The sequence below is a fragment of the Lagenorhynchus albirostris genome, chromosome 2 (genome assembly GCF_949774975.1).
Source record: "Lagenorhynchus albirostris chromosome 2, mLagAlb1.1, whole genome shotgun sequence".
NCBI classification, from domain to species: domain Eukaryota; kingdom Metazoa; phylum Chordata; class Mammalia; order Artiodactyla; family Delphinidae; genus Lagenorhynchus; species Lagenorhynchus albirostris.
Genome location: NC_083096.1, coordinates 111,650,087 through 111,662,994, shown reverse-complemented (window position 1 = coordinate 111,662,994; position 12,908 = coordinate 111,650,087). Strand labels below are relative to the sequence as shown.

The following is a 12,908-nucleotide window of genomic DNA, read 5'->3' as shown; positions in this document are numbered from 1 at the left end:
CAGGGAACCATCAGGGTTACTGATTGTGGTAGCCATGAACTTGGCTGACACTGTCAAGAACCGGTGTAGAGAAGAGAACAACGTAGGGTACAGTGGCATCTGAGGGCAGTTGGAAGAGAGGGGGCCAGAGAGAAGAAATAAAGAGAACCAGGAGAACACAGGACCCTGGAAGAAACCAAAGGGGAAAAGAGTTTCACATCAATTAGGATGTTTTTGACGGAAAATGACACAACACTTAAACTGGTTTAAATTCTCAAGATTTATTGGCCCATACAACTGAAAACACAAGCCTCGAGAGGATCACCCATAAGCCCGGGTGAGGAATTCTTACCATCAACACTTCGCAGTTATATTGAGTGCTACAATGTGCTGGCACTGTTCTAGTCAATGAACAAAACAGGCAAAATCCCTCCTCTTCGGACTGTACATACAAATGCTTCTTGTTATCTCTCTCTCTCTTTTTGCATTAAAATGCAAATGCGATACCTGAAATTAGGAAAACCGTGTAGAGGGAGATAAAGAGAGAGAACTTCAGAGTGCTATGCAAAGTTCAAAACATTTGCTGGGAGCATAACGCCTTTTTGTTGGAATGTCTGAACTTCTGCACTAAGTGATAATGGAGGTATGAAAGCAGTTCACTATGGATATGAAACGCTAAAATCCAAAATACCACCAATGATATGTTTTAAAGCCCAGTGTGGATTTAAATGTCACCGTTTTTAACTTATCAAAGTTGCTGGGTTCACTCAGATACCTATAAAAATAATTACATTTTCAAATATCCCCAGTGGGGCTTTGTTTCTAACTGAATTGTATGGCAATATGTTTTACATGTAGGTCATGTCCAAACCTGCATTGCTACATTCATATTTTAATTAAAAGTACATAGTTTGCAATAAAAGGAAACCTCACTCTCAGCCATTATATCCAACTAAGCACTATCCGTTTCTTAAATCAGTGTCTCTTCTCCAATGCCTTAGTTCACTCAGACACTTATCACTCTATTTAGACCACAGCAACCAGTCTTTCTGACTCGACTAGTAACCTACATATACATCCTCCTCATGGCCGCCAATGTGATTTTGCCAAAATGAAGATGAGTCCTTTGTTCTTATCATAATGTCTTGCACCCAAGAGGTTCTCCATAAATTTTGCATGGAACGGGATGCAGATTCTAGCCTGAGCTCTGAAGCTAACTCTTGGTGTATCCGTGTATTGTTTCATCTTGCTGGGCCTATTTTCCATTCTCTAATTTGGAAATGATAAAACCTACCCCATTAGGTTTTTGGCAAATAAAATACTACTATATGATTGAACTCTGTGAATTCAAAAGCACTACACAGCATTAAGGGTTAAGATTAGAAGCAAGTCCAAGTAATATTAGTATCTTAATGGCTACAAAGCAGGGTAAATTTTCTCAGTAATGTTCTTTGATTCCAGTTTTCCATAAAACTCTAAAATTATTTATACTTTGAATTTTAAAACATGGCCCACAAATGCTTAGTTCTTTTCTCAAATTTTGTCTTTGCGCAAAAGAAGTCCTTCATGCCTGATGCGACCTAACTTCCTTATCTTAAAGATGAGGAAACAATCAGAAATATCAAGTGACTTGATTCTCTAAACAGGAAGCAACTTGGATAGAGGATTTTCCGAATCTTCATGGATTTTTAGAAGCTCCTTCTCCACTGGGTTTTCACTACCTGAACCAAACAGCGCCTTATCTACAGTACCCACATGGACACTTAGACCTGTTCCCAGGACATCTCTGAAGGGGGTAAAAAAATCCATTCTCTAATGTGGTGATAGATGTAGAGTGACATGAAAGTCCATTTTCCAACCAGGGATATTTCTGCAGAAGGTGAAGCAATCCATAAGCAAGTTCATTTCCCCTTCTGTTACTTGGCCATACTTTGAAAAGAAACCCGAGATACAAATGGCTGAGTCAGACTGCCCCAAAATATTTAGCCTCCTTCTTCCTAAATTCTCTCTCCCACTCCTAAAACTGGCTTGGCCTGTACTCACATAGGTGCACATCTTCCAGCAGTTGCTTAATAATCTCACAAGTGTAGCAACTACCTTTCCTGTTTAAAATATCAGAATATTTACCCCCTCCAAGGAAAAGTGGTATTTTGTTTCTCCCCTTCCCAGTTCTGCTACCTTCTAGAAAAGAGGCTCAAAGCACCACTAGAGACCAATCTAGTGATCTTTTGTTCTCTGTCACAAACTGATTGATACAAGATAGGAGTTGAAACAATGAGTGGTAAAAAGAAGTTAAAAAGATTTTCAGACAGTGGCTTGCTGGTGTTTTTTTATCTTGTATGAGGTTCATTTTCATGCTAGTTTTTTAAATCTTGTAATATTTCAGTAACTTCCGAGATATCTGTTCCACCAATACATTCATCCAGACTATAGATTTTTCCAGATTTGGGAATCACAACCTCATATTTCCATTTTTGTCACATTGGACTCATGCTTTACCAGTTGATGCCACTCCCTAGTACATGATACCACTGCCCTCCCAATTATTCATGTACAAAGATTTCAACCTTAAAAAGTTTCTTGATTTATCAATTATTTCAACTTTGGGATTCAGATACTTGTAAACCTAGAGGATAAGCAGCTGTAGAACTGCATTTGTAAGTTGAAGATACAGTGGAAGCCATCATACTCATGTCCCTTCCTCAATCCACAAAACACTATGACTGGTACACTTTTAATGACTTTTACAAACTTAAATCTACTTGATTCATGTTCTCAACAAATTTTATAGTTTTTCAAATGTTGGTTTCCAGCATGGGGAAAACAATCAGACTGGGGATTTTAAAAAACTGAATAATGTCCTGTAATTAACTCTTGTCTCTTAAAGGCATGTAAGAATCGTGGAAAGACTGACGCAGTATATAACCGCTCTTTTTTATCTTTCAAAATGTTACAAATAACTTCACTGCATTTTGGACTGCAGAAGTCAAATCTAAGATTACAATCTTCCTAAATACCCCTTGTTGATTTTATTACTACATGCAAAGCATTAAAACAGGAGCTGGATAGAGAAAACACATAGGCATAGGGTTGCCAGACAAAATATAAGATGCTCAGTTACATTTGAATTTCAGATAAATAAATTTTTACTATAAGTATTTCTCAAATATCACATATACTAAAACATCATTTGTTGTTTATCTAAAATTCAAATTTAACTGGGTATCCCGTAATTTCATTTGCTACATCTAGCAAATCTTTGTAGAAGATCCTTATCTTTGGCAAGCTTACTATTTAACAGGGAAATCAATGATCATAATATAAGGCATATATGATAAGTGCAGTAATATAATCAGGGGAGAAGATCTCTACTGATTACCACAGAAGAGTACCTGGAAGAGATGGCAACTACAGTTCCTAAAATATGACTTTTTTTTCAGTAATTTTTTTTTTTTTTTTGCGGTACGTGGGCCTCTCACTGTTGTGGCCTCTCCCCTTGAGGAGCACAGGCTCCGGACGCGCAGGCCCAGCGCCCATGGCTCATCGGCCCAGCCGCTCCGCGGCATGTGGGATCTTCCCGGACCGGGGCACAAACCTGTGTCCCCTGCATCGGCAGGCGGACCCTCAACTACTGCGCCACCAGGGAAGCCCTTCAGTAATGTTTTTAATGGTCTTCAGGCCGTATGGATCATTACAGAAATCAGGAGGGCAGAGGAATTTCCCCCTGAGCGAAGATGACTAAATTCTGATTGGCTGAGAGGTGGTTTAGTATGATATTTTTGGAGTTCAACTGTCCTGAGTTAAATCTCAAATTCATTGCTCATTAGCTGTGTAACCGTGGATAAATTAATCTCTATTATAAAATGAGGCTATTAATACCTGCTTTATTAGGCTGAGGATCAGAGATAATATATGCACAAAGCACTTGGAACACAGGAGGCACTCCCTAAATGGTAATACCCACTATCAGAATGTCACATGGCAAAGAGGGTACTTGTCACAAATATTCAAATGTTAATGTTATGCAGTAATAGTAATACTGGTAATTTTATTTCCATGATCTATTTACACTGTACAAACACTGCTGAAAAGCACCCTACAAGTTCACAGTACAATATATTTACTTTAAAAATATACTCCTTTATAAAAGGTTCATAGAACATTGGCATGTCAACATGGGATGAAACTCAAAGCATGTCACCAATTCTGTGGTAGCAAGAATGCTTCCAAGTGTTGTCAATTTCACAATCACAAGTCACCATTTGAGTTTTAAATACATATAAGTTTTAAATAAAAAATGAGTTCTACAGTGGAAGGTTCCTGCACCAAAACTCATTAGTTAATTAACATATACTTTCATGGAGATGTTGTTTCATAATAATTTACAATATCAATTTAATCTGCCAAAAAAATTCATTTCAACAAAGTTTCACAGTCCAAAAATTCTTGTCATTTGTTTTCTATTTTTTCTTCTTTGTTGGTTCTCCCGGTTCTATTTTGCGCTTTTTAGAAGTATGCTCTTCTTTTTCATCATCTTTAAACAGGAAAGGAAGAGTTTCAATCAGTAATATTAAAAAAATGTTAAGCATTAAAATTTCATTGACTCTATACCAAAATCATTATCCTCAACTAATGTTTCTTTCAAAGTTTTCCAATAAAAAAACAAAAATAACTTTCAGAAGTTATTGCAAGTAAATTATAAGGAATTGCAAGTAAAAATAAGGAATTTTTTCAACTGTAATGTTACACAAAATCTACAGTGATCTTTTAGTGCTATATTAAGGTAGCTTAAAATGAGAAAATCAAAATTTGTTCTGATAAAGCTATTCTCAAATATTCTACAGTATATACATGGTGGATAGTTAAATATATAATCTACATGTTAAGAATGGAACACATACCGTTCTTTTTTTTTTTTTTTACAAAAAAAGATGTCAATTTAACCATGACATTATGTGTCTATCAGCTAGTCTTTCTCCTCCAATCTGCTTTCCATCCCCCACAAACACCTGCCCCCATCTCATCGCCCCACCCCCAGCCCCACACATGCATTTTGAAGTTAAAAAGGCTTTCACAAGTAGATGTTTCACTGAAACTGTATTTTCAGTTTTGTCCTATGTAGGTGTTCTACATTCTCCCGCTCCTAGGATGGTCAGAATATTCCAATGGCAAGAGAAAAACAGACTTCTTCCCTGCCTTCATATTATGGAGAATATGGGGGGGAGGGGAGAAGAACCTCAAATTAAAACCATGTCCTTTACACTTTTCTAAAATATTATTAGTATCTGTATTCACAGAAAATTTCCAATTAATAAATAAAAAGATTGTAAAACCTGAAACAATGGGCCCTTTTATTCAATTAAAACAATCCAACTACATGTTTCAACAAAACACAGGGTAGCACAGAACAGCTGCTAATCCCCATCTCTCTGAACAAACGAATGGCATTATTTTAAGAACTCCATGTAGATGGAACACATAACATGTAGAAGATGTTATGATTTATAAAATACAAATTTATTTTAAGCACATTACTGAATTCATTGTACTTTATTTTCTCAATCAATAGATACTCAAAGTTCAATAACTACCATGTGGTGGCCTATAAAATATTTTGATGTTGAAAGGGGACTTCATATTAAAAAATTGGGGAAGCCATTGATATCAGAACATAAACTTTTTTTTCTCATTTCAACGTCCCTTTTATTAACAGTCAAAAAAACAATGTCAATTTTATTGTTATTACTTAACACTTCACATTGCAAAAGGACTTTACAGTCATTTTTTACATGTTATTTCTCGATATTCTTCTGATAGAGACTGGGGAGCTCTGTCCTATTCTTTTTTTTATTGGATTATAATTGACACACAATATTAAGTTTCAGGTGTATAAACACAGTGATTCGGTATTTTTATACATTATGGAATAATCACCACAATAAGTCTAGTTACCATCTGTCACCATACAGAGTTATCACAATCTTATTGACTATATTCTCTATGCTGTATATTACATCCCTGTGCCTTACTTATTGTATAGCTGGAAGTTTGTTCCTCTTAAACCCCTTCACCTACTTCACCTGTCCCCCCAACTCCTTCCTCTCTAGCAACCACCAGTTTGTTCTCTGTTATCAATGAGCCTATTTCTGTTTTGTTTTGTTTGTTCATCTGTTTTGTTTTTCAGATCACGAACTCATTATGGGAAAAATAAACTTAAAACCTTAAGCCTTCAATTCCCTTCTGCTAACTACCAGACTCAGAATATTTCCTTTGTTGATGTGGACAATAATTGGTATCAACAGCAGGTAATGCATCTTGAAACACAGCACAGTGATGTTATTCATATATTTAATAGAGCACTACAGATTTATGTACCCAGTATGATAAAATACAATTCAGATCAACAAATCATCCCAGGAATTTACAAAGCAAAGTTTTAATCATTAGTTTATCATGTATACAAAAAAATACTTGTTCTACAAACCAACTGATAAGGCATACAGTTTAAACAAGCCAAGGCCTTTGTTTTTTAATTGGTGCTTAATTATCATCATGCTTGACTTTTGAGACTATTTTCAGTAGTAATATAAAAATTGAAATTACTTTCTAACTCTACTAGAAAATGCAGTGTTAACATATATTAAAAAGACCGTCCTGAGACACTTCTGCTTTTAATCTGTCACTTATTACAAGTTCATTTACTGAATAACAATAAAAACACAAACTACTGAGGTTGGAAAAATATCTTCCTACCAGTCACTGAACAGAAGAGCTAATGCCATCTAGTGATATAACAAGGGATTGTCTTAAAAAAAAAAATCTTGAAATGTTCGATCATCAACTTTACTGAGCTTCTTACTCTGTGCCGTATACTACAGATGAACTTGTAAGGAAACAATTTTTATATTACGGAATTCATGTCACTTGAGGTAAACAAGCTTAAATTATTAATAGAAACTAAGGTTCTAAATTCTTAAAAAAAAAAGCATTAGCTACTTTAGTTAGACCTTCAAGATTAATTACATGTTAATTAAGCTACAATAAATATCTAAGCCTTAATCATCTACATTTTACAACCACGAAACAAGTGTTGATAAGTAGTAAGGATTTATGATGAGTTTTGAATTTTTCCCAGCTTCCTTACCTGGAACGAGTTAACTGGCAAAAAAGGCCAAAGGGCAGAAAATGAGAAGGAAAAATAAAAACAAAGTAATTTGATAATCTAAAAATGAGATTTATATTTAAGAGTGTGGAGCTTCTGTGACTTCCCTGGTGGCGCAGTGGTTGAGAGTCCACTTGCCAATGCAAGGGACACGGGTTCGTGCCCAGGTCCGGGAGAATCCCACATGCCGTGGAGCGGCTGGGCCCGTGAGCCATGGCCGCTGAGCCTGCGCGTCCGAAGCCTGTGCTCCGCAATGGGAGAGGCCACAACAGTGAGAGGCCCGCGTATCGCCAAAAAAAAAAAAGAAAAGAAAAACAAGAATCCGCTTGCCAACGCAGGGGACACAGGTTCGAGCCCTGGTCCGGGAAGATCCCACATGCTGCGGAGCAACTAAGCCCGTGCACCACAACTACTGAGCCTGCGCTCTAGAGCCCGCGAGCCACAACTACTGAAGCCCGTGCACCTAGAGCCTGTGCCCTGCAACCAGAGAAGCCACCGCAATGAGAAGCCCTCTCGCAGCAACTGGAGAAAGCCTGCGCACAGCAACAAAGACCCAGCACAGCCAAAAATAAACAAACTAATTAATTAAAAAAAAAAAGAGCAGACTGCTCCATCTCCTATTGAAAACAAACAAACAAAAAAAAGAATGTGGAGCTTCTAATACAAGATATTTTATGAATTAAAAAAAAAGGGGGTTGGGCTTCCCTGGTGGTGCAGGGGTTGAGAGTCCGCCTGCTGATGCAGGGGACACAGGTTCATGCCCCAGTCCAGGAAGATCCCACGTGCCACGGAGCGGCTGGGCCCGTGAGCCATGGCCGCTGAGCCTGCGCGTCCGGGGCCTGTGCTCCGCAACGGGAGAGGCCACAACAGTGAGAGGCCCGCATACCGCAAAAAAAAAAAAAAAAAAAAAAAGAGGGTTAAAAAAAGAGGTTGGGAAATTGATCTGTGAACATAGTATGGGAGTTTGAAATGGCAAAAATCACTCCTAAGAAGAAAGGTATTCATTACAAAAAGAAGATAGTTACATTCAACAACCAACATTAAAGTCAAAATTGAAGATTTCAGTATTATCTTTTAATCTTATGATCCAGCTTTAAGCTGGCTGAGCACTGGGGTCCTTTTGTTTTTTGATATTGCCAACATCCACTTTCTAACGGAGGACCATCATATGATCAAAAGGTCAGAAATTACCTATGGGAATAGCAGCATTCTCTCACACATATTTCCTGCTACCTGAACTTAAAAGGCAAGCTGGAAAAAAAGATAATTCTTTCTACTTACTTGTCCTGGTATATAAACCTTGCCTTTTCCACATAGGAACAAAGATAGGAGAGCACCAGCCTATGACACCCTAGATTGAATATCAACTCTAGTGGCCTTATTGCCATTCTTCCCACAGGACAGCTACTCCTCAAGCACTCTCGCTTGCAAAACATCAAGAGACTAAACCCCAGTTTAATATGGCATCATTTCCATTTAAAGATCTGAATTTGAATTCCTATTCTGCCTCTTCCTAGCTGTGTGAATTTGGGCAATTCTTGAATCTGAGATTGTCTTCTTGTCTACAAAACAGTAATAATGAATCATGTATCACTTCTGTACTAGGTTGCTAAGAGTAACAAATTAGAAAACTTGTGTGAAGGTACTATTTTAGAGCTCAGCATTTTCTAGTTTTGTGATCTTGGACAAGTCACATAAGCTCTCATTCTGACACTTCCCTATCTGGTTTCACAAGGTGTTGTAAGGATTAAATGTAATTTATGCAAAAGTGTTTTTTATTAATTATATAAAGATACTATAAAATATGAGGTATTTTTAATGTCCACTTCATTTGGCATGTCCAAAAAGATGCCATTTACTGAAGAGGTACCTTCACTACTGACTTCTAATTCACACTGGGAAGTCAGTGAAAGAAATGGGAAAGCCAGGTAGAATCAAAACTGGAGAGTAATATCCTTTATAGTAAAAAAAGGATACACTTCAGAATGTGTATTGCATTTAATCGTCACATCTCTTTAGTGTCCTGTAGTCAAAAATGTTTCCTCAATCTTTCTTTGACTTTCATGACCTTGATACTTTTGAAGATTCAGCTAGTTATTTTGTGGAATATCCCTCAATTTGTGCATGTTTGTGTTCGGCAAGAATATCACCAACGTGATGCTGTGTTCAAGTGACACTCAGTTTTGATCTGTCCTGTTATTTATGATCACTTTAATCGCTTGATTAAAATGGTGTCTGCCAGGCTTCTCCACAATGAAGTAACTCCAAAATGAAGTTACTATTTTTTTCCCATTTGGAATTAACAAGCATTAATTTTGTGAAGAGACACTTTAGATCTGAATAAATATCCTATTCCTTAAAAAAACACAAACAAAAAACCAAAAATTGGAGTAAGAACTCCTACCAGTTTGTTACCCTTTCTCTTGAAACAAACAAAATTCTCTGCAGTTGTAAAATGAGCTAAATAAGTAGCAGTTGTATTATGGGAAGATCAGAAATTTGTTTAACAAAAACAACACACTCTTTCATAAAAATGATAGTCAAAAATATTTAGTCCAATAATCCACTGAATACTCACAACATACTACAAACTGTATTATAAACATAAATAACACCTGGACCCTGCTGTTTAAGGAACTCATCTTCATAAAGCAGATAGACTTATGAACAAAAAATCACATAAAAGGAGGTAAGGGCCATCAATAGCATTAGCACATACAGGGTACAGAGGAGCAAATAATTAACTAGAGGAAGGTAATATTTGAGATTTAGATATTACCAACTCTCTTTTTCTTAGAGTTGGATTTTAAAGGATGAATGAGTTTACCAGCCAAGAGGGAGGGAAAAACATTCCCGACTAAGGTGGAACATATATTAAAAGGCATGGAACCATAAAATAGCATGGTCTATTCAGTTTTGAATTTTAAGATCTTAAAGTTCTACAAGGGGGCCATCTGAAATGAGGGTGGAGAAAAAGGCAGGGCCTATCATAGAGGGCTCACTCTGCTGCTGGTGAAGGGTTTTAAGCAAGTGAGGCAAGGGGGTAAGTGGGTAAAAGTATGGAAGCAGAGATTACTGTGATTACTTACAATAATGGAATTGTAAGGTGGAATTATGATATTATGAACTAAGGCAAGACAACTAAGTCATTATCTTGTTACTATTGTTAATTACTATGTAGTAATACTCAGTTAAATCCATTTTGTGACACTAATTTTGGCTGTAAAGCACAATTGCTTTAATATAAAATGAAGCCATCAGCACTTCACAACTGCAGTCACAACAAAGAGTTCATGAAATAACTCATGCTGCTTTAATAATAAGGCATCATACATCAATATACTACTGGTTGAGACATCAAAGATTTCACTTTAAATCCTGAATATTTTATGACGTTTCTCAAAAACACATTAAAAGGGAGGGTAGGAGGGAGGGAGACGCAAGAGGGAAAAGATATGGGATATATGGGTATGTATAGCTGATTCACTCTGTTATACAGCAGAAGCTAACACACCACTGTAAAACAATTATACTCCAATAAAGATGTTAAACACACACACACACACACACACACACAGCAAAAGACACCCAAAGACCATCACAATCAGTTTGCTAACTGACTAGATTTAAGTTTCACTCATTAAACATCTCGTTCTCTTAAAACTCATCACAGGGACCAAAAGGCATTACCACTGGAGTCTGACTTTCCTTACCTGATTCCACTGTCTCCTCCCCTTCTGGGAGAAGCCTAGCTTTCTTAGCATTCTGTGGGGCATCATCACCATTGTCCTCATATATGTTAGACCATTTTATTGCCATATCCAACTCTGGAGGGGGAGGTTTCTTCTCAGTAGAGTAGGTCTCCGGAGGTGGTACATAGTTTGACTTCCATATTTTGAATTCCTTCGGAGGCTGTTAAGCAAACACATTAAGAAACACTGTGACGAACCGAGGTTCCTATAATCGGTATGGGCACATGCACCTCCCTGCAGTTCGTTTATTCTTCAGGCTGACTTTTTTTTTTCTTTTTTAAGGTTTAAAGACATATTTTTCCATCAAAATCACACTACTGTTAAGTGAAAAGCCAAAGGGTTCCCTATACGAATAAAGCTATTAACTTTTAGTTACCAAAGAAGAATCCAGTCTCAGAGATACTACGCCAAGGCTGACCCCTTCAGGAGGCTGCAGCAGACACTGTCTTGGAGGCAGCACCGCAGGCACTTCGGCATCAAAGGGAAGGGGTCTCGGGGAGAAGCTGCAGCAGGGGGGCGGGGGAGTCACCACCGTTAGTCCTAGCCGCGCGGGGTCAGGGCACCGAGCGCGGAGGTTTGGGTCTCCTCACAAGGGGGCGGGGCTGCGGATCCGGTCTGACACCCACCAGGCTGGGGGAGGGGGCCCGGGCTCCCCAGGGTTGGAGGTGGGAGAGGGTGGTGCGGCATCCCGTAGGGGGTGACTGCGTGTGTGGGGCGGACAGCTGGTCCCCAGGAGGGGGCTCCGGAGGAAGGGGGCGGAGGCCGGGACCTAGATCGGGAAACGGGGTCGGGGACCTCACCTCCTCTGGCGCCTTGACGACGTGCCTCTCCCAGTCGATCTGTTTGTTGAGCGGATTGTAGAGAAAGGCCGGGCGAGTCACGCTCCGGAACAGCTCGTCGGGTCCAGGCAGCCGCTTCTCCGCCTTGTTCCCACAGCCGCCCGCCGACTTCGCCGGATCCGAGGCCTTACGACTTGTCTCCTCCGGCTCGCTGTTATCCTCCTCGTCCGAGGAGCCTGAGCTGCTGCTCCCGTAAGCCGCGAAATAGCTCAGAGGGTCCTTCTCCTCCGCTGCCATGACGGCTGCGCGCGTCGATCGATGGCTCCGCCGGAAACCGGAAGCCGTGCCAGGGCCCGCCCCGCAGTTGGCCCCGCCCCAAGTCTCGCTGATGGGCCCGGAGTCTGCACCCCCTGGCGGCTGCGCCGTGATACTGCGGCCGGGCTGAAGGACTGGAGGCGGGGCCGCGCACGCCCTCAATCAGAGGTTTCTAATGCTCTTTTCTGAGGACCCCTGAGAAGAGACAGATCCTCAGGCAGTGGTCCAACCAAACTTTCAGATTCAGTAAGAATTTATTAAAGGCAAAGAAAAGCTAAAAATTTTGTCTTTTCACCGCCACCTTAAAGCCCTTGCCCAGAGAGACCAGGATTGCTTTCTGATCCTGCTGCATCTCTTCCTCAAAATAAAATTACTCTCAATGTGCTTCCCTCAGTCGTCATGGAAGACCTCTATGGGTAAGTGGACTTACCACGTCCCAGAGTGAATCCTCTCCTGCTTGACCTCATTCCAGCGCACTCTGAACAGCCTCCTTTGATGGAACTTCTCTTGTATTGCATCACACCACTCTGGGGGTCCTCCAAACTCTCTGGATTGTCAGCCTCCTTCCATGCCTGCTTTGCTCTGTACGGCCCTTAAACGCCGGTGTTTCGCAACATATTACACCAGCTTTCAGCCACACTTACTAACAATCTGTAGAGGGTGTTACAAAGTTGCAAGTCAGACCATCCCTTTCCAGGGCATTAACTACCTTAATGCTTGTGACTCCCAAATCCGGGTCTCCAACTCCAACCTCTCAAGTTCTGGATCAAACCTCCATTTGGCTCTTAAACTTTATGTATGGACATCGTGCTGGGGTCTCAAACACCCACTTAAAGATCAGTAACTTGCCTTTACATATAACTTGCTTCTGCATTTGTGTTCCCTCTCTTAGTACAATAAACGATATAACCATGTGCCTAG

The 12,908-nt window shown here is 39.6% G+C and overlaps 1 protein-coding gene across 1 annotated transcript; it reads right to left on the bottom strand.

The window, feature by feature from the left end:
- Positions 1-244: 244 nt before the first annotated feature.
- C2H1orf52 (chromosome 2 C1orf52 homolog) lies at positions 245-12,016 on the bottom strand. Its single transcript, XM_060139640.1, has 3 exons — positions 11,694-12,016; positions 10,855-11,053; positions 245-4,513 (listed from the first exon to the last, which is right to left on the bottom strand). Exons 1-3 carry the CDS (start codon positions 11,967-11,969, stop codon positions 4,440-4,442), a joined length of 549 nt encoding a protein of 182 aa, XP_059995623.1. The 5' UTR covers positions 11,970-12,016; the 3' UTR covers positions 245-4,439.
- Positions 12,017-12,908: the final 892 nt, after the last annotated feature.